The 23709-nt window shown below is 44.4% G+C and overlaps 1 protein-coding gene across 3 annotated transcripts in view; it reads right to left on the reverse strand.

Moving 5' to 3' along the window:
- The window catches only part of LOC144755650 (cytosolic phospholipase A2 gamma-like), a 553672-nt gene that overhangs the window by 488554 nt on the left and 41409 nt on the right, over window positions 1-23709 (reverse strand). For 2 of the 3 annotated variants that reach the window (XM_078644802.1, XM_078644801.1), the window contains exon 2: window positions 10119-10164. In XM_078644802.1, coding sequence (XP_078500928.1) covers window positions 10119-10121 — 3 coding nt within the window. In that variant the 5' untranslated portion in view covers window positions 10122-10164. Of the gene's footprint in view, window positions 1-9814; window positions 9868-10118; window positions 10165-23709 lie in introns of all 3 variants that reach the window. The other variant, XM_078644804.1, reaches the window with a different exon arrangement.

Here is a 23709-nt window from a genome sequence, read left to right on the forward strand (position 1 = left end):
GCCACAGTGTAAGCTTCCAGGTTGGCCAGCTCGAATTCCATCTTGCTAGGTAGGGCCTCAGACGTTTGTAGAGAAAATCAAATAGGACTTAGGCAAAAGGACTTTTAAAAGGAGCAGCCAGTCAGGGGAAATTTTGAGAAAAATTAAAAATGCCAATTGGAGAGGGTAGACAAAAATTCAGTAGAGTTAGGTGTAGGGTAGTGGTGTACACTGTGTCGCTGCGTGGTGTTACACAAGCAGAAGTCTTATCCCACCGCTCGATCACCAATGTTAGAACCGGGGTCTCTAGTTGGCAGGGGTATGCACCCTAGGCCAAGTAGGGACCACCGCTTCTGACCTGGTAGCTTGGCGCAGAGCAGCAAAGGCGTAACTTCAGAGGCAATGTGTAAAGTATTTGTGCAACACACAACAACCGTAAAACAGTAAAAATACCCACAAAAGGAACACCACAACGGTTTTAAGAAAAAAATAAGAATATCTTTATCTAAGAATCGTGCAATATCCAAAAGCAGGTAAATCCAGTTACAGATAAAGGATGTAAAGTTATCTTGGTCAAGAAATTATGCAAGGTTCAAAACTAGTAAGAATGCACCATCTGTAATCCAGAGGCATCAGTCACATGCCCTTTGGGGTGTTTGATACGCAGTTCCTAGTGGGGTCTGACTTCCAGTTAACAATCGTTAGGGCAAGACCATCCCTGAAACGTAGTCAGTTGTGCACTGCTTGCAGCCCCCCACAAGTCTTTTCCACTTTGGATGGCACAGTACTTTGTAGGCAGGGCAAAAGGAGGATAGGGCCGGACAGACTACCCGGTTCGGGCAGGAAACGCGGGGTAGGGCAGTCCCTGGATTGCAGCAGGCAGTGGTTTATCTAACAGGGCAATGTCCAATAGTCCCCGGGGGGTCCGCTATGTGATCAACGAGTCCCCGGTCCACCCGTGATTCAACTACGGCTGTCCCCGGTTCTGGCAGTAGGACTTCTGCACCGGCGTGCTGCAAGGGGGTGAGGGCTCACACACAATGCCCTGCGCATGTGCCGAGTGCTGAGATTAGACAGGGAGAGCTATCCACAAACACCACTGGTGCCTTCTCAGGCACTCACTTGCAAGGGGGGCAGTCCCCGCAGCCCACAGCCTGCCCTAGCCAACCTTCCCCACACGAAAGCTCACCTTACTCGCTGTCCGTGGCCTGAGGCCGGGTTGCGCTGACTCAAGACTTCCCCAGACACCTGAGCTTCCTGTGAAGGTGCATGCAGGGTGGGCCAGCCTTCCCTGGTGCACGCGCAGTCCTTTTCTCCTTGCTGGCGATGGCGAGTGAATAGTCCTGGTTGCCAGGCAACCCCCGCGCCTGCACCAACCACAGTGCGGCACCTTGCTTACATCAGCGGTGCAGCGCTAAGGATTACCGATGTTCCCGGGCAGCCGCAGTGATTCTGGGGGCAGGGCTGCATGCGCTCGAACCCAGGCAAGCGGTGGTGACTTCAGGGGTAGTTGCAAAACTAGGTTTGGGAGCACCTACACTACGGACAACAGCGGTGATCTCCCAGGCACACGCGCCTCTTTGGTAACAGCGCTCAGTCCTTGTGCAGTGCTTCCCAGTGCAATCCTGTCCCCCGGGCAGCGGGGGTGAAGCGGGCCAATTTAAATCATGAACCACCCACGCCGGCAGAGGTGACAACTGGGGCAGTTTCCAGACACAAACACGGTCGTCCCTCCATGGGATAAGGCAGTTCCACGTGCTGTGGTGCTGGGGCAGTTTCTTTAAAGGTCGATGGGCCGACGAGACTGCACACAGGCTCTGAGTTGTAGGGCAAGTCCTGGAAAGGTGTTTGTCCCAGAAGGGCAGTCCTTATGACAATGTCGTCCCCAGAAGGACAGTTCTCTTTAAATCAAAAGGTGGTGCAGTCCCAGAAAGGCATTCGTTCTGAAGGTTGTCAAAAGAAAAGTAGTTTCTTAGGGAAGTGGTGGAGACACTCTGGTGGTGGTATTCCCAGTCTCCCTAGCAGGTCAGGATCAGCAGGCAGTAGGGCAGCTCATTAGGTAGAGGCAGCAGTTTCTTGGAGCAGTCAGCCTCCTTCAGGCTGGCAATCCTTGCCGGCGCAGCACTCCTCAATCCGGCAGAGATTCTTCTTAGTCCAGGGTGTAACAAGAAGAGAGGTCCCGACCCTCCTTTATATATCTTTTAGACTAGGGGCGAGAAAGTGGTAGAAGTCTCTGGAAGGGTCTGGGGGCAGGGGCTTCTGGAAGAGTCCAGGGAGTTCTGGTATGTTCCCTGCCTTCCCTGACCTAGCTGTCACAGTGACGAGAGACAGGCCGTTAAGGCTACAGTGGGCAGCCCATCACAGCTCATCCCAGGGAAGAAGGTGTGAATCACCACTCCCACCTCCCAACCCAGGCAGGCTATCAGTATGCAGAGGGGATGGGGAAGTCTGCAGAGCCTAATCTAAGTGTAGGCAGGAAAAGGCCCCCTTTATAAAAGTGGGATCCCTAGCGTAGTAATGCCCAAACCCTATATATCATTGGAAAGGGTTCCCCGCCCCGAGTCCAACAAGACCAAACATGGCAGACTTATTAGGTCCCTGTCAGAAGTTATCCCATAAGGGGTGGTTCCCAATGTTAGCCTATGGAGGATTAACCCTTACTGCGGTAGCAGTGACTTGTGTCAGATATGCCAGCCTCACTAGGTTTTAGAGGACAGCACCTGCACCTCAGCACTGTTTAGCAGTGGTGATGCGCCCAGAGTCCTAAGTCCAACAGAAGGTACGGTAAAAATGGGAGGCAGAAAGGCAAAAAGGTAGGAAGAAATCCCTAAGGCTGACTGGTCCAACACATGGTATTTGGGCCTTCGATAATATCGTTAGCTAGTAGGCCATCTCCCCTTCTTCTTGCCTTTTATTTAGGATACCTTGAGATAAAATCCATACATTTGGTGAAGAAGTAATCCTAGGGTCCAGTAGTGCTGCCTCCATAAATAGACATCCATTGAATTATAGCCCACTACATAGCAGTACAGATGCTTGTGAGGAGGTATTACCCAACACTGTTTAAGTGATGCTAAAGATCTTACAGAATGAGTTGACCATGCCTCGCTTTTTTCCTGGATCTTGGATTGAGATAGATTCAAAGCTACCCTTTTCATTCTGGGGTCTCCACCGCTAGATCATCACTCCTCCTAACGTGCAACACCTGATTATCTCCTTCCTTTCCAAATGAGATTTCTTTTCTTAACTTTGGATGTCTCCCATGCCTTTTCCTTCTTACAAGCATCTCCTTACTTCCCAGTTTAACCCTGTTGGAATTTAGTTTTGTGATGACTTAACTGGGGGTTTAATTTAATTCTAGTGAACTTTCTATCTTCCCCTAAGGCATAACCCATCCCTTAACCACAAAGTCCCACTGTATTCAATGTCCTTGACCCACAAAGTGCACACAAACCAAAACCTCTGGTACCACAACCACTCACAGTTCCCTGCCTCCCTCACTACACAGTTGCACTTTTCTGGCTGGTGCATGATTTATGTGAATATTCACTCCTATGTTCCAATGTACCAAGAAAGAAGTTATGCCACTCCTAGTCACCCCAAATCCATATGGGGGAGGTCCTCCTTTCCCTCCCCATTTGCTTGTGGAACTAGATTGTGATCACCCTCATCTGGATGAGACAGAATACGTAATCATACTCTAGCTGGTGTTTCATTTGAACTGTGTACAAAGAAATATTTGCAGCTAGCTGATGCGCTATATAGACACTATAAACCATATGCACAGCAACAACTCTAGTTGGCTTCCTTCCACTGTAAAAACCAGTCTACCACCACCAGCTGCATTACTCACATTTTCATTACTGTGTTGCTTCCACAAGACACCTCTAGCTTTCCTGTTTTGCATAGGATGAGGACTGCGAGGAATCCAGGAAAAGCACCAAAGGTTTTCAGAATTTTCAGCTTTCAGAACCCCAATCATTGCCTGACAAAATGACTAACGGGGCTGCCCAGGAAACCCAGGAAACCCTGAGACTAAAGTAACCACAGCACCTTTGAACTTCAGGCCTTAGAGCCATGACCAGAGAGCAAACCCACACACCCTGCTGTGCTCCCATTGTGTGATCATAGTAGCAGTACTCCCCTGAACCACAAAGTTTCAAGCCTTGCTGTGTTACTCTGCTGCAATAAATGCTCTCCAATCTACAACTTATTTATTAATCCTATTATTCTCTTAATCTAAAATGAGTAGAACCTTGATCTCTACATTGATTTAGGAGGTTCAATCCACAATGGGAGAGTGTAGGTAAAGCACATGAAGAGCTGAAGAGTCGAAGATGCAATGCAATATACAATGAAGTAGAAGGCGGTGATGCAGTGGTGTGGTGGGGTGGGCACGAGAATGGTAAGAACTGCAGCATTAATGGAGGAGCCTCAGTTAACGGTTTTGTTATTCTGGGTATGATATACATTTTCAGGACTATTGTGGTTGTTGTAAAGGGTTTGTTTCTATCCAGTGTAATAAAATGTAATGTAATGCAACTCCAAAATGCCTCTAACCTGTTGCTAAATATTGACCAAAGGTGTACATGGTATAATAACATGTTAAATGAATATGCATGACTAAACACAGCATAAGAGACTGCAGGAATCAAAATCCATCTTTGCTTAAAACTGTTCAAATCCAATAAGCCCATGCCATATTTCTATATGCACCTCCCCAATAGTCAATGGTTGCAGTAGAACAGGACCTAGGAGCAATTTGACAAAGACTGTGAGGGAGCAGGGTTTAGATACACTAACCAGGTTCACCAGTGTGACTCTACCTCTTATTTCAACATAACACATCTACCTGAGACCCAAACACACACTAGAGTTCTTTCGTTTTTGGTGAATGAGATAGTGGTTTATCTAACTTTAAGAATAGTCCCACAATGGCACTGGAGACTCACTAGTGTACTATTTCATTTCAAAGACTTGAGAGAGGTTGATGAGATATTATGCCTCACATCTAGATAGGTGTTGGCTGTAACCAATCCTTCACTAAGTTTGAAAATGACATATTCGATTCAGCCATTATGTTGACATCCTTCAAAATGGAATCCTAATTCTATTCCTACCACCCATAACACAACTATTCATCCTGTTTGTATAGCTAATAATAAGGGGCCATATGTATCAACATCCTAATTTGCGATTCTCAAATAGCGATGTTTTAGAAATCGGTAATTTAGAATTGCAAATAGGGATGTATGTAAAAAAAAAAAAAATAATCGCAATTTTTTGGCGATTTCTTAATATTCCTTAATTGCGATTAGCAAATTGCGAATCGCAATTAAGGAATACTTTCCCATTCATTTCTATGGCCCAGAAGGCCCATAGGAATGAATGGGATGTTATTCTCAATTTGCGATTCGCAATTTGAGAATAATTTCAGGGGTGCCAAAAGGACACCCTGATGCTCCCCTGAAATAAGCATGGGTGCACATGTGGCGCACATACATTCCTTAAGGTGATGTATGTGCTTCACATTGCACTTTGAAAAATGCAAAAAAGTGAATTTTTCAAAGAAATCGCAAATTACCACCAACTTGAAGTTGGTGGTAATTTGCGATTCCTTAATTGCACTTTTTTGTTGCTTTTTATATTGCATTTAAGGAATTGCAAAATTTGCGATTCCTTAAATGCAATCGCAAAATAAGGAATCGCAAATTTTGCGATTCCTTATTTTGCACGCACATTTGCAACATACATACCATTTAGCACAAATGCGTTCTGCGAATTTCGGCGTTTGCGAACACATTTGTGCTTGATAGATATGGCCCAAAGTGAAGTACATCTGAAAAAATATTGAATACTGTAATATTTGTTTGCCAGCATTGAGATGTTAGATGGCTCCAGAGGGTTAAGAGTGCTTCACACAGAACTTCATGTATTTCTAATACATTACTTATTTCTGGATCAGCCCTATCTCTGTGCCTAGGTCAACACTACCAGTAAAATTACAATGATGAAATCATGTGACAATTGCTTTCACGCTACAGATCTTCTGTCAAATCTTCACACAACTGTTTTATTCAATTATTACTTCAATAATTATCAAAAGATGATACACAAATTTCAATGGAATTACTTCAAATTTTAAATTTAAGTCAATTATGAATAAATTCAGGATATCAGCTCAATTGGGTACAGTCACGCAATGGCAACAATGAAAAAAAGGAGGTGTCAGTCACTTCACAGTGGCTTTTCACATGACAGTACTAGATCTGCTGCCTGGAAAAATGCACTGTAGAGTGGATCTATGAGGGATTAGTAAAGACATTGGGTTATTAGTTGATGAGGTAATCAATCATTATCAGGCAGAACACTTATCAGACTTTGTCCGCCCGCCTTCCTCCCGTGGAATGGGACCGCCCACCATAGGTGCAGGGGTTGCGTTGCAGAGATTAGGATGCTCCTGCCACAGTGGCGGGCGCATCCTGCATTGCGGACATTGCGGCAGACGGTGCATTCAGCACCGCCCACCACAATGCCAGGAAGGCATGTCATGCACTTCCATGCACAACATGGCAGGCACCGCGCGGTGCCTGCCATGTTGTGCATGGAACTGCAGCGGGGTACCATAGGCACCCCCCCCATGTGCACCCCCACCCCTTGAAGTCCCCGGGGGCCTGCAACGGGCCCCCACAGGCAGACTCCGCATGCCTTTACGCATGTCCCAGCATGTCCCAGCACACGTATTAATATGCCTGGCGGTGTCTAACAGACACCGCCACCATATTGAACCCTTTTCCGCCCTGTCAACCGGGTGGAAAACCAGCGGACGGTCTTTCCGTCAGCCGCGGACCCCCCAGCCATAGTAATATGGCGGGGGTCTTTGCTGGAAGGATGGCAGACGGATTGCTACCGCCGGCCCGGCTGGGGCGATCTGCCCACCATCCTAAGGGGGCCCTTAGAGTCATCACATGTGCATGAGCTCAAAACATGGTAGCTACAGCACAGAGCAGACAGGCTTAACTTTGAGGCGATGTGTAAAGTATTTAGTAGTTTTTGAACACTAATAAAGTCAAAATGCAAAAGCAAAGAAAATCTCAAAATGAATTAAAAATTTAGAGTACAATTTAAAATGATACAAGGATGACAAAACTCCAACAAGGAGAAGTGGAGTTACGTTTTTCCAAAGTTTTTAGTACAAATAGCTCTACAAAGCACAAAGCGCTAAGTGCTAATTATAGACAATGGTCACAGTAGCACAGGACCTAGGAGCAATTTGACCAAGACTGCGAAGGAACAGGATTCAGATACACTAACAAGGTTTATCAGTGTTAAGGATTTTACCTTCTGGGTTTAGTCCTGTAGTCCCTAATACACCAATGAAGTACACTTCTAAAAAACCCTAGGGCCTCAGAAGAGGTACTTGGAGAATCACAGGGTGTCAGGGCACAGTCCAGTCCAGGTCCAATTGCTACTGATACGTTGGAAAGTTGCTGGAAAAGCCTCTTGCAGCTTGTTATACCCCAATAGCTGTAACAGCAGGCAAGCCTTATGACCCTTTGAGTGCACTTGTTTGTCCTGGGTGCAGAGGGGAGAACAAGACCAGACCTGTTGTGCTCAACTCAGGTCTCAGACAGCAGGTTTATTCCTATGATCTGCCACATGTGCAGGACTTTTTCTGAAGTGGGTAACTGGAGGTGGTACATTTATGTCAGACACATGTTAATGGGTGAGAATGACCATTGGGGATGCCCTAACCAATGGGGTTAAGGTTCCCGTGGATAGCCCTACTCACTTTGGGTATTATCAAGCTGGATGAAGTTTTCTGTTGCACCAAGTTTAGGGTCTAACAGCTGGGGAGGTGAGGAGATTAATCCCTGTGTCCTCCCTCATCTGACACCAAAATCCAGTGTGTTGCAGTCCACAAAATCTTCAGACAGACATCTGGTATACCAAAGCAGCCAGACAGTGGATACACACAAGCTGTTTTGCTGTTCTGTTCCCCTCCTCTGAAGTGTGCCCCAAATGTTATATGCAAACCCAGCAGACGAGTCAAACAACTTGTGACAATGTAATGCCATAAAAGGCCCACAGTGATTGAGGCCTGAATGGCTGAGAAGGCAACAAAAGCCCCCTGCGCACGTGTCACCTACCATTTGCTTGTAAATAAAGAGCCCTCTTTGAAGCGTGCTCCATTTGTCATATTTAAAGCCCCAACAGACCTTTCAAAAAGGATGTGAATTTTAATCCGGGATTGACACTAACATCAAAAGGATTCACCCAGACACCTTGACGAATCTGTCTGGTTCAGAAGGTTCGTCTCAGATCATTCAGGCCAACCTACTGTTTTGCTCCTCAGAGCAAGCTCACATCTCATTACACTTCTTTAAATGAAAACTACTGGCAGGTTAAAGTGGAAAACTAAATTCAAATGTAATCTCCGGGGTTTCAAGCAGGGCAAAGGTGACTTATTTAAAGTAACCATTCCAAAATATTTATTACAAATCCAGCACGACCAGTGAATTGAGTGTGCAACAAATTTTTAAAAGTAAAAAAAAACCAATTTGTAGCTTTTTTCCTACATGTAAATAACCTTAATTAAGCTTAATATTGTATCCCAATGCCTTCCTATGGAACAGCCAACTCTGTAAAAAGAAAATAGTTGAGGGCAATTTCGTATCAGGGACATGTTTAACATCAAACCTTTACCTGTCCTACTTCGAAATACCACGCATCCTGCCTTATAAGGCACTAATACGAAAAGTGGCTAGCTAGCTGAATCGCTAGCTTAGACTTAGGTGCGCACCTAAGTCTAAGCTAGCGATTCAGCTAGCTAGCCACTTTTCGTATTATTTGAATTGAGTATTAAGGTATACTCAGTTAGGCGCGGCACACGGATCGATACATAATAATCTAAAAAAGGTCGATATCCAGTAAAAACAGGTGTGCTCAGAACACTTTCATCTTCTTATAAGGCACTTAGGCATACTTAGGGGCAAGTTTAACATATTCAAAAGGAACGTTTAAGCCTGTCAAAAGGGGCTATTCTTACAAGATGAATGTATTTGCAGTTAGAATCTTCACAGCCAGGATACTAGTGGTAGGTCTGTACTATTGTTTATGTTGTCACTGTAGTGGATTACACAGTGGATGCTGCAGTCCACTGGTGACATTTAACTTACAGGCCACGGGTATACCTTGTTACCATACACTAGGAACTTGTAGGCAAGCAAAATTATGCCAATCAGGAGTATACCAATTTTACCATGTTGAAAGGAGGATCATAGGCACTTTACCCCTGATTAGCAGGAGTAATGTCCACGGAGTTATTTAGCCAGCAAAAATATGGTTCAGCAAAAAGGCAAATAAATTCACAGTGACCCTGCAGAAAGGGAAAATTACCCACACAACCATGCACTGAAGGCATCCTATAGATGTTAAAATGCTATCTTATTTCCGCAGTGTGCAACCATCTCATCCATGACCTATTCTAGGCCTCTACTTCCCTACTGCTCAGTACTTCAGAATTGCACGAACATCACAAACAAACTAGTGCAGAATATTCATCTACTCAGTGTTCCACTCCAAGAAGCTATGAGGCCCAACATGTACCAAACAATCAACACATATAGCCTATTATGTTAAACTGGTAACTTTAGACACCGCAGAGTTACATATTGAGCATCAATAAAAGAAGAACATCTATACCTTGCACTTCGATGATTCTGCAACCCATATTAAAATTGCTCAAGAAGTAAACTTAATCTTAGTCAAACTTAATTCATGGTCATTTTTGCAACAATAGATCAAATGGTCCAGTGAAACATTGTCTACTCACCTATGACGGTTTCCCCCAGTCTCTTGGTTGAGTTCTGGATTTGCCTCTGGTCACTTGAATCAAGAGAACATTACTGAACTCACCAGTCAGTTGTGTATGAAGCTGCCCATTTATTTTTGAAACCTTAATCTTCATCTCCCTCCCTGTTTCTATAGATTTGTACCCTGCTAAGTTTAATTGCATAAATCATATACTAATTCCGTTTTGCATGATGATCAGATATAGAAAGCTTTACATATTTCATTGCTGGTTGTCCCATGGTTTGAAAACAGTAACAACATTTAGTGACAAATGAGCGACCTACCATGATTGCTGCTGTAGATTGTGACAGCTAGTCTTCCACAAAGGAACTACAAGAAAGGAATATGCAATAATTGATCAATATTTTTATGAACTTTTTAGTAATTTAACAGTTTAAATAAAGAAATCCTTTAATAAGCAGTATACAAAAGGCTAATGCAAATTATACAAGTATAAAGGTTGCATATAAATATATAATTAATTCTAAATGTCTATTTAATACCGGCATTGGCAGGGCCAATAGTTCTAGCTAATCTGTAAAAGTGATTATTGATTTGTGAGTTTGCGTGTGGATGTTGTTGCTGGTGAATGTGTGAATGATTCAATGAAAGGATAGAAGAGTGTTTGCATGGAGTGATGAATACGTGAGTGATGGTATATACCAGTACATTTTGGGGGAGTGCATGGATGGATGGGAAAATAGTTGAATGAGTGCATGCTAAAAAAGATTGGATAAATTGGAAGATTTGTGGATGGATGCAGGCAGGTTATGTCATTAGAGCTGATAAGATGATAAGCCTCACAGTCCCTGCTGCTCTTAAACTAGTTCAGCTTAAAAGCAGGTTCCAATTCACCTCAAGCTGAGCAATCCTTTCACAATGATCTCTTTAAGAAGCAATAGGAGGAATAAAACCAGTGACAGCTTCATGAGACTCATGGCCTGAGGTAGTACAAATAGAAAGCAGACTCCAGCACCAACATTAGTTAGCATTGAACGATAAAACTAACTCGTTCTCATTTCAAGTGTTGCAGGTCTTTCATAGCTTGTGGATGGGGTTGAGTCCCAATCAGGAGCCAGTTTAATGTGAGGCAATTTTCATTTGATTTCAGAACGAGGAATGTGCTCTCTAGATGCATATATAATTTATAGATAGGTAGAACATCCATGCCTACAAAAGTGCAGGAGCTTTCTCACAGAAACAGTGTCACTGTATACACAAAACATCCTAGTAACTGAAACAGATGTGGAAATAAAAAGGTCCTCATTGAAGATGTTACCAAGGACCATTATAGTTTATTTGGAAAGCCGTCCCTGCACGTGCCAGAGTCTCAAAAAGGCAGATCTGGCTTGCAATACAGCTTAAATCAACGCCATCGGAGTCACCAAGCGCTCCAATGAGGACCTGAAGAAAAGATGGTACGATTTGAGGAAGACTGCTAAGGCGAGGATGGCAGAGAGGCAGAAGCAGGCCAACAAAACTGGTGGAGGGAGGAACACAGCACCTGCACCAACTGTTCTGGATCTCCTGGTTGAGTCCACCCTCCAGTCGGAGAGTGTGAGTGGGGTTGGCGATGCAGACAGCTCAGCCAGAGCTGCCAAAAAACAAAATAAGATGCATTCACAGCATGCTGTGCACCCCCCTCTCTACCCCCAATCCCCAGAGAGGCATAGAAACTCCCACTCCAGTACATGTTTTACTCATAACCTGCAATGCATTATGGGAGATGTAGTCAGAAGTAACACATGTCAGAACGGTAAACATCTTTTACAACGCAACTTTTACCATGCAGTGCTGTTACAACGCAGGTTTTACTACGCATACCATTACAATGCATTACACTGGGGGGGCGCTCTAGGATAGGGAATAAGTTTAATTTACTATCCAACACCTTACCTAGTGTCCACGGGGACTGGAGTTGGAATAGTAAATTAAACTATTCACTATCCAGCACCCCCAAGTGTAATGCGTTGTAATGGTATGAGTAGTAAAACCTGCGTTGTAACAGCATGCGTGGTAAAAGCATGCGTTGTAACGTCATACATTCGTCAGAACAGTCAATCCATCAAACCCAAGGCATGTTACACCAATTAGCATTAGCAAGCAGAGGACAGTCAGTGTGATTGGCAGGCATTACATTTATTACAATGCAACTGCTGCCAGATAGTGAGCATATGTACATTCTGTCTTCACAGGCGAGCCATCTCGCAGGACTGCTGAGGGAAGCAGAGTGAAGGCACCCAGGACAGAGAGGAGACAAGAGGAGGAGGTCCAGTCGTCTGCCGGGCACACCACCCCACCACCAGCACCGCCACCATCACCACCACCACCACCACCACCATCACAAACGCCACCATCAACGCCACCAACAGGCAGGAGGCATTCAGTGGCCACCCCCCAGCAGATGGAGGTGTCCGAGGAGGACAGCACAGGGGTCCAACAGTCCACAGTGGCTGAGGATGCTAACAGGGAAGGATCAGAGTCCTCCACAGAGAGTGCCCACACAACTTCCAGACGCTGCAGGGCAAGGGCAGCCAGTTCTCACTTCCAGGGCAAAGATGACAGTGTGTTTGCCGGGCTTGAAGGTAACATGCTGAAGGTCCAGCACCTGCAAAGATGAGTAACCAGGTCAGTGCAGCGGAAGATGGCACACATGAATGCCCACATGCACCGCATAGAGAAGGGCATCAGTGCCATGAACACCACCATGGCTGAGGGCATGAGTGATGTGGCCGAGGCTGTGAGGCTGCTGTGCAGCAAGTTAGACAAGGACCGTCTGTCAAGGCACAGGGAGAGGTAGAAACTTGAAAATTACACCAAGGTATTGAACCGCCTATCCACTGCAACCTCTCTCATGTGCAGACGCTCGGTGGCCATGCAGGAGGAGATGGCACACTGCAGTCGTGATGTGGCTAGGGGGCTGGTCACAGTGACCACTGCACTTGAAGTGCTCCAAACAGACAAGGTGGCCACCACAGGTGATGGGGGTGAAAGTGAAGAGGCTACTAGCCGTAGTAGCATTACGCCCCCTCCCACAGAGTCCAGGAGGCGCAGCAAACACCACAGCGCTGGCTCTGGACAGGCTGGCATTGCGGACAGTGTGGCAAAGGAACCTGGCAGTGCAGCGCATGGGCGCAAGAAGTAGAGCCAGCCATGATATGGTTGTACTCAAATGGGTGACGTAACCCATATTTGTATGGACATTGCTTTTGATCTTGGTGGTGTGCTATGATCATTAAACACCATCACTCAATTACAGTAACTGGCTATGTCTCCTTACTTACTCATAAATAGTTGTGTGTTATCTCAGCCCGTTTGTGTCTCTCATCCGGTGCTGCTGTCACACCTGCTGCGCTGTGCTCTGGCTGTGGACAGTCCTCACCCTTGTCCTCGGAGTCAGTTAGTTCCACTGCTGTTCCTTTCCTTGTGGCAAGGTTATGCAGCATTGCATATGTTGCTATTATTTTGCAGCAGATGGTGGGGCTGTACTGACGTGCACCTCCACTTTTGTGGAGGCAACGGAACGTGCTTCTTAGTAGTCCAAAAGGTGTGCTCCACAACGTTGCATGTGCTTTTATTTGCCACATTGTATCTCCTCTCACTTGGGGTGGATGGTTTGAGATATGGAGTTAGGATAAATGACTGCACAGCATATGGGCTGTCACCTAAATGGGAAAGAAAGTGCCATTAATTTGAGTCACCAATACATTCATCCAAGCTATACGTCAGGGTGTGTCACATTGATTTACCTAGCAGGTATCCTTCTCCGAATTCACCAGCAGCCAGACGTGTGTAGATCCCACTGTTCCTGAATATGTAAGAGTCATGGGTACTCCCTGGAAATGTGGTCACAATGTCAGTAATGATGTAGTCTGCATCACATATCACCTGCACGTTGATGGAATGCGTGGATTTGCGATTGCGGTATATGTATTCTGTAGCTGCAGGTGGGCAGATTGGAATGTGCGTCCCATCAATGGACCCTATTACCTGTGGGAACTGTGCCTTTTGGTAGAAATCCAGCTTGGTCTTCTGCAGTTCCGCCTGTGTGCTGGGGAAGCATATGTAGTGATGCATTCTCTGCATCATGGCTCCCAAAAAGGAGTTGAAGAAACGAGACAAGCAACTCTGTGACACACCACCTGCCGCAGCTATCACACCCTGGTAACTTCCTGATGCGAGTAGGTGCAGGCTACAGTGCACCTGCACATGTGTTGGTATGGCGTGCGCCCTTGGTGTCTGATGCTCCAGGTATGGGGGCAGGTCCCGTATCAGGTCCAGGATGTTGTTTGGATGTAGCTTGTACCTCTCATGGATTCCAGCCTCAGTCAGTTGGAACAGTGTAACACGCAGTATCTACACGCGCTCCTCCCGTCTCCAGATCCTCAGTCCTGCTGCTCGCAAATGTAGACGCCTTGTTATCACATAGAGGGCCACCATTGTGTTCACACTGTTGCATTTTCGGGCTGTTTATATTCAGTGCACCTGATTACCACCTGCTTTGAGTCGGTGCTAATTACCGATTCTTAAATAACAATTTTTAGCAAATTCGGTATTATCGATTTTAGTACATTGCATTTGCGTTTTTTTACCGATTCCCTATTTACCGATTCGGTACTTTTGTCTACCAATCGTAAATAAGGAATCGGTAACTGGTTTCCCTTATTTTTACCTATTCCTTATTACCGATGCCGTTCGGTAATACCTACATCGCACATGGCTAAATACTGGTCGGTAACGCTAAAATTTACCAAATTTCGGCGATAACGACCAGTATTTAGCCACCTACATCTGGCCCCAGGTCTTGTAAAATGCAGATAACCCACACAATATGATATAGAGATGATAGAGGAAGACTGGTTTGAACTATCTCATGGGTGAGTTTATGGCCAAGCATATGTCTAATGCTAAAGATGTGTCCTGTTTTATAAGGTGTATCCTAGGATCCAGGAAACCTGCAGTGGTGTTGTAGAAAAAAAATACGAAACCTTGGGCATTGAAATTGGTCATTAAAGGTGTAAATGTTACTGAGAGTTGATACAAACCAGTACATATGTTAACATCTGACATGCCCCCACACACAAACACCTCATGCAATCTCTGCCTGCAGCTGCCTCGCCCTTCGTCAATTAGGAGTGCCCTAATATGGGAACGTTGCCTCACATCATTAGGTGAGTGAGTGGCTTGGGTTACCAATGGGAGGAATCTGTACTATGAAGAAGTGAGCTTGTGAAATCAAGACCACAGTGCATAAACAATGTGAGGGGGGTGCGTACCATTAGTGAGTGAAATTGAAAGTGGGAGATTATCATCAATAAGTAACCTTGTGGGTGAGTAAGTGACAGAGCGCATTTTGTTAATCAATGAGCTTGTTCAGAATAATAGCAAGTGGGTTCCAGTGTCGGTAGCTAAGCTTGTGGGTTAGTGACTACTCTTGGGGTGTGAGCTTGGGGGTGAGTGAGTAGTAAAAGTTGTCAAAAGAACAAGTTATGAAAGCAATTGAGTCTGAGGACTGGTTGTGTCACCCAGAGAGGGAGTACTGACACTTTGAGATCTAGTGAGTGCTGCCAGTGAGTCAGCTTAGTGATAGGTACTTACAGTTATTGAATGAAGTTGAGTAATAGACATTAACAAGGTAGTATTGCCGAGGAATGGGAATGAGTGAGTCATACCAAGTAAGTGGTAGGACTTAATGAGGGAGTGATCACTGCCAGCAAGTGAGCTTGCGGATTACTGACTACTTTCAGTAAGTGAGTTTGTGCATGAGTTAGTGAGATGTATGTGTTGGGATGGGAGGCAGACAATGCGGTCAGCAAGTTAACATATTGCTAATTGGTTTAGATGTTTTAGGGGGTTGCTACTCCATTAATGAGCCGATGGAAGAGTGAACAATGCAAGTAAGCAAGTAGTGGATACTTTAGATGAGCATTTGTTTAACCCCTTCGACGCTGATGACGAGCTGGGCTCGTCATGAGGTAGCCTCCTGCTACGCTGATGACGAGCCCAGCTCGTCATGGAACATGTGTTTTTGCATTTTCCAGCACACAACGGGAAAATGCACCGCATCGATGCGGTTAAGAAAGGGAGTTAAATTGTTGTGTGACCATGTGGGTGAGTTTTATGAGTTTACAAGAGAGTACTGTCTGCTTGTTGGTGGGGCACTGTTAACAAGTGGATATATGACGCAATCATGCATGCTTTTACAACGTGGGCAATCCAACGAAGGAGTTGTCACCAAGTGTTCTATTACCATATAAGTTGTTACAACAACTTGCTGTAGGGAACGCTAGACTTTGGAATAGTATATTAATATTCCAACTCCAGTCTGTACAACAGTAGGGGAGGTGTTGGATTTAAAATCCAACAAACACGTTCCCTAATGAAAGTTGTTTTAACAACTTATGTGGTAAAGGAACGTGTGGTAATGGAAAGTGTGGTAGCAACACATTTGTTGTATTGCCCACATTGTAATGGTGCTGCATATTTCTGAATGTGTACTAAAGGCTGTTTACCTCAACAAGTAAGTTAGTTGGTGAGCGAGTAGTAGGAGTTTGCTGAGCCAGACCAAACCTCGGCGCACGGGAGATACATATCCCGCATTCATTTTTATAATAGAAATTCAAGCAAAAACAAGATCACTTTGGATCAAGAAGAGCAACATTTTCTCACATACTTGCGTTTTCCCCTTTCTATACTATCTTGCCATGCCATGCCTTTCGATTTGATAATACGTAAGAATTTTCAAGTCGAGTAAAGTTCTCAAGTATAGCAGAGCCCTGAAGAAGTACATGAGGATGAAACGCGCCAGCGATCCTAAATTTAAAGAATTGAAAAAAGAATAAAGATCTTGTATATCGACAATCAAAAATCATGAGTGTTTTTTTTCTTGTTTGGCAAGATCTTGATTTATTGCTTACCTGGTTGTTTACATTTGTGGATAATAAATAAGTTTCATCTACACAATATTTACATGCTTGAGTGCTGAGTTTACAAAGGAGTTGTAAGACCTGGAATCATTGTCGTGAGTCTGCCTTCCATTTTGACGGATTGCCTCCTCTGTTTTGTTTTTGCTGGTGTTATGCTTTGGGCACTGTGCCACTGCTAATCAGAGCCACAGTGCAAGTGCTCCTTATGTTAAATTGATGTACTAATTGGTGATTCCATGATTGGGTTATATGATTTATCTGTCAGCCCCTAGTACAGTGTTCCATGTGTGCCCAGGACTTGTAAATCAAATGCTGCTGGTGGGCTTGCAGCACTGGTTGTGCCACCCACAGAAGCAGCTTGTAAAGTGTGTCTCAGGCTTGCCATTGCATGGCCCGGGTGCAGTCTAGCACTGCCATGTCGACTTGGCCACCCACTTGCCAGTCCCTAAACCTTCCCTTTGCTTCAAATTAGACACACCTATGGTAGGCCAAAGGGCAGGGTGCATTGTGAGTATAAGGTAGGACATGCTCTGATGTATGTAGCGTGTTCTATTAGTGAATTAAAGCCCTTTTCGTTTTTCACAATTGAAGGCTACCTGTTCTCCATAGGCCAGAATGAGCAGTTACATTATTACATTCTTATAATCCTAACTGACTCTGGGAACATGGTAGAAATTCGAATTTAGTATGCCTTAACTCAGAATAATAAAATACATTGTTTAGTAAAATTGGTTTTAATATTCTGTGTTTGAAAATACCCATTTTAGAATGTAGGTATTTTCTTGCCTAACTATCCAGGCCTGCCTCTGCTGAGTTGTGTATTCCTTGTCTGGGTTTCTGAGTGACAGGGCTGTAGTGAATAGAGAGATCTGCATTTAGATGGGAGGGATGAGTTGCACCTGGAACCTAAATAGGGCTGGGCCTTCCCCCTACCAAACACATGATTGCCAAACATACTATTATGGTCAGGCAGGCCATACTAATGTGTAAAAGTATGTATAGGATGATTATTAGAAATGGGGGTGGGGGTGCAGAAGATAATTTGTAGTCCCTTCCCTTTCGACATCTTCTTCCAGCCAGATAAACATGACAAAAGAGGTTAGTAATGGCCCATTACTATTTTTTTTCCCTGCTGAAAACAAAGCAGTGCTGTCAGCATGATGTTTCTTTTGGCCAGAGGCTGGCATTCCCCCTGAGATCACAGTTTGAAGACCTCTGCTCTAGAAAGTAACTCTATAAGTAGAAATACAAGGAGATTTTGGTCTCAAGAGAGAAAGGGAATGCTGCCTGCAAAGGTGGTTAAGGTAAAGTGTCTAACTAATACCAGAACACACAATTAAATCATCAAATTCAATAAATGAAAAATACATCCCTCACAGTTCACAGGATGGAACATTCAATACAATTTGAGCTTTTTCACTTGTGGATACTCCTCCTTCCCATGGTTTGCACAATGAGCATCTTTAGCAAAAGTTACCGTAAGTAAGATCTCTCATACCAGTCTGGTATAGTCTAAACATGTTCATTTCAATGCAGGTGTAACATTAACGTTCACACCCTAAAATACACACAGTGTCTCTTATCATAAGGAACATATTCTGCTCTGCTAATTAAAATACACAGCTGGACATTGAGACTTGATGACTCCTAAACACAAAATAAAAACAGCACCAAATGCATTTTTTAATTTAGTGAGAGTCTACATTACTCCAAATTAATGTATTTACCTCTAATAATGACAAAACAAAGGGTGAAAGAATAACATGAATATATTTGTTTGTAATATAATGAGCCAATCTATAGTATGGCATACTTTACTAAAGTCAGCTTTAAAATTAACACATGCCTATTATAAATGCATGACACATTATTTCAGTTAAAAATGGATTACCAATTATTGCAAAACATATTTGTGTAGAATTTACTCTATCACTACCAACGGAACCCATATGGCCTAACACAGTCAATCAGTGGCATACCGAGTCATACCTAACCACATACTATGCTCTGAGTATGCTGGCAGGTGAATAATATTTGTTTATTTGATGCAGTAAATGTTTCAATTTGAATAGCAACAGTTTAGGGTAACAAGGGCTTTGTATTGTAATTGCATTTATATAGCACTTACTACCACTGAGGAGGCGTCAAAGCACTCTCTTGGTGAGTAGCACGCTACTCCGGAACCCATAAAGGAATAGTGGTGAATTAGTATAGTGAAATATGAAAGTAGTTTGAGTGGTGGATATTACTCAGTTCTTTGGATTGAGAAGGATAGTGGAGGGATGTGTGAGGGACAAAAGGTTTCCATTTATGCCGCGCCTGTTACCCCTAATGGGGTGTTCAAGCACTTTCTTGGCGAGTAGCACGCTACTCTGTAACCCATTAAAGGATTAGTGTCGAATTATGATAGTGAAATATGAAAGTAAATTGAGTGGTGGATGATAGTCAGTTATTTGGATTGAGAAGGATAGCAGAAGGACAAAGGTTTGCATATATATCTATAGCACTTGTTTCCCCTAATGGGGTGTTGAATCGCTTTTTCAGCGTGTAGCATGCTACTCCAGTACCCGTAAAAGATTAGCGGTGAATTAGGACAGTGAAATATAAAATTTGAGAAGTGGACATGTTAGTCTGTTATTTCGATTGAAAAGGATAGTGGAGGGATAGAAGAGTGAAGTCTTTAGACTTTCTTTTCCAGGTCATAACAGTAGTGGGAGGGTTGGGATGAGTATAAAGGGATGTGGAGGGGAAGAGTCAGAGGGAAGTGTTTAAAAAAGCTTGTTTAGGCGGATCAGTATAGTAAAAGAGGTGCCAGGTGGTGCGAGGAGGGGTGGAGTAGGGGAGAGTCTAGAAAGGGCTATTTTGGGGATCATAGTAGTGGTATGGGGTTTGGGATGAATGAGAGTTTGGAGGTAGTGGATATACTGATAGAGGTATAGGGTGAGAAATAGGCTAGTGCATTGAAAAGAGTAGTAGAAAGAGGATTGTGATAAGTCAGAGAGTTGAGGTGGAAGATATATTGAGAGAGGTATAGGGTAAGGTAAGGTAAGGTAAGGTAATATTTATTGTTTGGTAAATTAAAACCTTTACAATTTCCATGTAAAAAACGTAATAGCAGCAAAATTAATGTTTCTAAAACCATGTACATAGAACATATAGAACTTTCATGAGTAATATTAACATTCACAGAACAGTGGCAGCGAAATTCATGTTCTAAAATCATTTAGATAAAACATATAAAACTTTCTTAAATTATATTAACAAGCACAGGGAAGTTGTCAGTAAATGTTTACACAGTCCGTAAGTTAAAAAAAGCAAGGCTCAATTCGCAAAGAGAAAGAGAGGGACTGTTCCATCATCAGTTAGTTGTTGACAGTATGAAGAAAGAATTTGCTGTTAGCTTTAAGGGGCCATGAGGCTCAAAGATGAAGCAGTCTGGTCACTTGATGCAAGAGCTTTTGCCCCTGCCGCTTCCATGAATTGAACAACGCGACATGCTAGTCTCCATCTCCAAAACATGCCTTCACAGCTTTTCTGCAGGTTCTTGTCCGCTTACTTACAAAGAGCGGCTTTAATAACTGTCGCCGTTTGGCCCGTAGATTTCTGCATATACATAGTAGGTGTAATACACTTTCGTTAGCATCCAAGACAAGGCGTCATATAGACTGATCCTGAAGTCGATTCCATGGGGGAAGAGGAGGTAAAGATGGTAAAATGCGAAACGAAAGAAGATATTTGTCTTTCCTCTTTCTATTGAAGCCAGTGCCTAAGTATGGTTGTGGAAAGGATTTATCATAGCTGTGAACCACTAGCCATTCATGGGTTCTTTCTTTGAGTGTCACCTTGTCTTCTACTAGTGATAGCTTTTTCACTGTTTTGTTGACAATTTATAGGATAGGACCCTGAGGCGGCCCAGAGTTCCTTGAGTCCCAGACAATCTATAGATGCTGTCAAATAAGACCTTGCTGCACACTCCCTCTTTAGATGTATTTCATACCATAAATGTGAGTTCAGTGTGTCTACTACAGTTTTTTGTATCCTGTACCAGGTCTTAGCATAGGATCCTTTACGGGCTATTTCTTGACATTGCATGCCAAATTCTAACCTTATTTGGGCTGGCGAGTGTACTTTGGTAAATTAAATATTATTCTGGGAGCTCTAGAAACAGTTCTGTCCAAAGTCAATGCATCTCTTCCCCTCAGACACTCACTCCCATAAGTGATTGCCGGGAAGAGTTTCGCTTGCCAGACTTGTAGCAGTGGGATAAGGCTAGGGCTGGCCGTTTTCTGTTTCGATTTTATGGCTACCGTGATCAAGTTCCCTCTTCTTTTAATTGCTTCTTTTTGCGGATTGAAAGTCCCCTTATTATCCATGATCACACCTAGATACTTAGGGGTCCATTAGGATGACGGGAGGATTGCCCCCGCAAGGCTGGCGGTAGCCACCGCCAGCCTGGCGGGGGCAATCCGCCCATCATCCTTCCCTGTATTCCCCCCCGCCATATTAGAATGGCGGGGGGACCACGGCGGAGCAAAACACCGCCTGCCACTTTTCCGCCCCGGTCGCATTGCGGCCGGGGCGGAAAATGATTAATATGGTGGCGGTGTCAAGCAGACACCGCCAGCCATATTAAGATAGGCATTTCGGCAAGCCTTTCCGTGGCAGCAATGCCGCCACGGAAAGGCAGGCGGTCTGTGCTGTTGGGGCCCCCTGAGGGCCCCCCTGATGTAGGCAGAGGTGGGGGAGGACAGGGTGGGTTCCTATGGTACCCCCCCACATTTGCATATGCAAAGCGGCAGGCACCGCGCGGTGCCTGCCGCTTTGCATATGCAAATGGGAAAATGCATTTTTAGCATTGTGGCGGGCGGTGCAGAGTGCACCGCCCGCCACAATGCTAAAACTACAGGATGTGCCCGCCACTGTGGCGGGCACATCCTAATTCCCCCCACGGGACCCCCGCCCTTCAGGCGGGCGGTCCCGTTCTACGATTGGGTGGCGGGCGGACAATGTCTGCCCGCCATCCTAATGGACCCATTAGACTGGTCAACCACTTCGATTGGAGAGTCTGCTATATGCCAGCAGTATTTGGAGGTTTCCTTTTTCGGATGTATCCTCATAACCTGCGTTTTGTCATGGTTGATGGTTAGTCCATTAGAGGTAGAATATCGACTAGTTGTGTCCAATAAGCGTTGGAGACCAATGGGGGTCTGGCTGACCAGTACGAGATCGTATGCGTACAAGAGGTTGGAAAGTGAGAGCCCTCCCAGCTTTAGCGGATGAGAGATGCATGTATCCAGTTCTGATGAGAGGTCAGACATAAATAAGTTGAAGAGTGTAGGTGCCAGAACGCACCCCTGTTAAGCCCCATGATTGTTGGAATTTTCCTGGACAAGTACTTTCCATCCCCTAGCTTTACTTGGACCCAAGTATTTGTATGAAGGAGTATTAACTGATTTGGGAGAGCAGATGGTATTTTCATTTCCTTGAGTTTGTGCCAGAGTTTACTTCTATCGACTTTGTCAAAAGCTGATGAATAGTCGATGAAGCACATGAATAGAGGTAGTTTTTCTGTCTTAGCCCTGTCAATCAGTAGGGATAATGCCAGAATATTAGTAGTTGTCCCCATGTCCTTGCAGAAGCCTGTTTGGTTGATTGGTATAATTGATTGACCTTCGATCCAGGCTGTCAGGTCATCCAGAAGGAGGCCAGCATAATATTTCGCCTCGATGTCAATTAAGGCTACAAGCCTGTAACTCTTTACAGAGTTCTTGCCCCCTTTCTTGTATAATGGGGATATAATTGAGCCCCGCCAGGAGTCCGGGATGATGTCTCCTTCTGCTATTTGGCTTTACAGTGGCAGTAGAGTGGAGGCCCAGTATTTCGGGTCCAATTTGAATAGAATTGGTGGAATCCCGTTGCAGCCTGGGGTGCCATCCCTCTTGCCCTTGGCTATCCTATTCTTGATCTGTGTAGTTGTGAATGTAAGATGATCGTTCAAAGTTGGAGCTTTTAAATGTGGATAGGATGCCCATAGAGTGTTGGAGATCTGCCTCCGTGGAGCATTAAAGTGTAGGTGCAGATGCAAGGCCCAGGCTTCTTCGCCCACAGGTTGTCACCCTTTTCTCTTTTTGCCTGCCAAATTTCTTTTTTCCTTTGAGTTGCGATAACTCCCTTTGTAAAAGGGGATCATAGCCTGCACGCCGAAGATTACGTATTAATTTATTTATTGAATTCTTGAGCTTACGAAGGTTTGGAGTTTTGCAATTTAGAAATTGGTTCTCCTGACGGACTGGCAAACTGTTTGTAAATGAAGAAGGGGTAGCGTTTTTCCTATTCACTGCTACCAATGTTTTGGTTAGATGTTCCCAGTATGCTATCATATTTTCATTTACATCTGTCCGTTCCCATTGCTCCCATATTGCCTTTGGTGTTGATAATGGTTCCTCTGGATGATTAGTTTTAATTTTTAGCCTCCTGAAATTTTCCGTGTAAATGGACTCTGGGTCCTCTACTGGCATATCTAATTATTTTCTAGATAGTCTTGTAGAGATTTCTTGTGGCAAGTGATTGCTTTGATCTTGGGCCTTGATCTGGAAGTCTGTGATCCTGCTGAAGAATGAGAGGGATACAAAAGTGTAATCTATCAACGAGCTAGAAGTTGCGCTGTGGAATGTTGCCACCGGGGGCTGGTCTCCGGGGAAGCGCCCATTTAGAGCCACAAGGCTTAGATGTTCCAGCTCTTTTACAAGGTTCTTAATGTGTGGTGTTTGTCGCTTCTTGGCACTCGGCTCCTGGCAAGGAATGTACCAGGCGAGGTATTGCTCATCGAGGAGCTCGTCCCTCTTCTGTGGTCCCATCAGATGCATGTTAAAGTCCCCCGACATTAATAGATTTGTCGTGGATTCTTCTGCCAGTAATCTAGTTAATTCTGCCCTTACTATTTTTGCTC

The sequence above is a fragment of the Lissotriton helveticus genome, chromosome 5_1, assembly GCF_964261635.1.
Source record: "Lissotriton helveticus chromosome 5_1, aLisHel1.1, whole genome shotgun sequence".
In the NCBI taxonomy this organism is placed as follows: domain Eukaryota; kingdom Metazoa; phylum Chordata; class Amphibia; order Caudata; family Salamandridae; genus Lissotriton; species Lissotriton helveticus.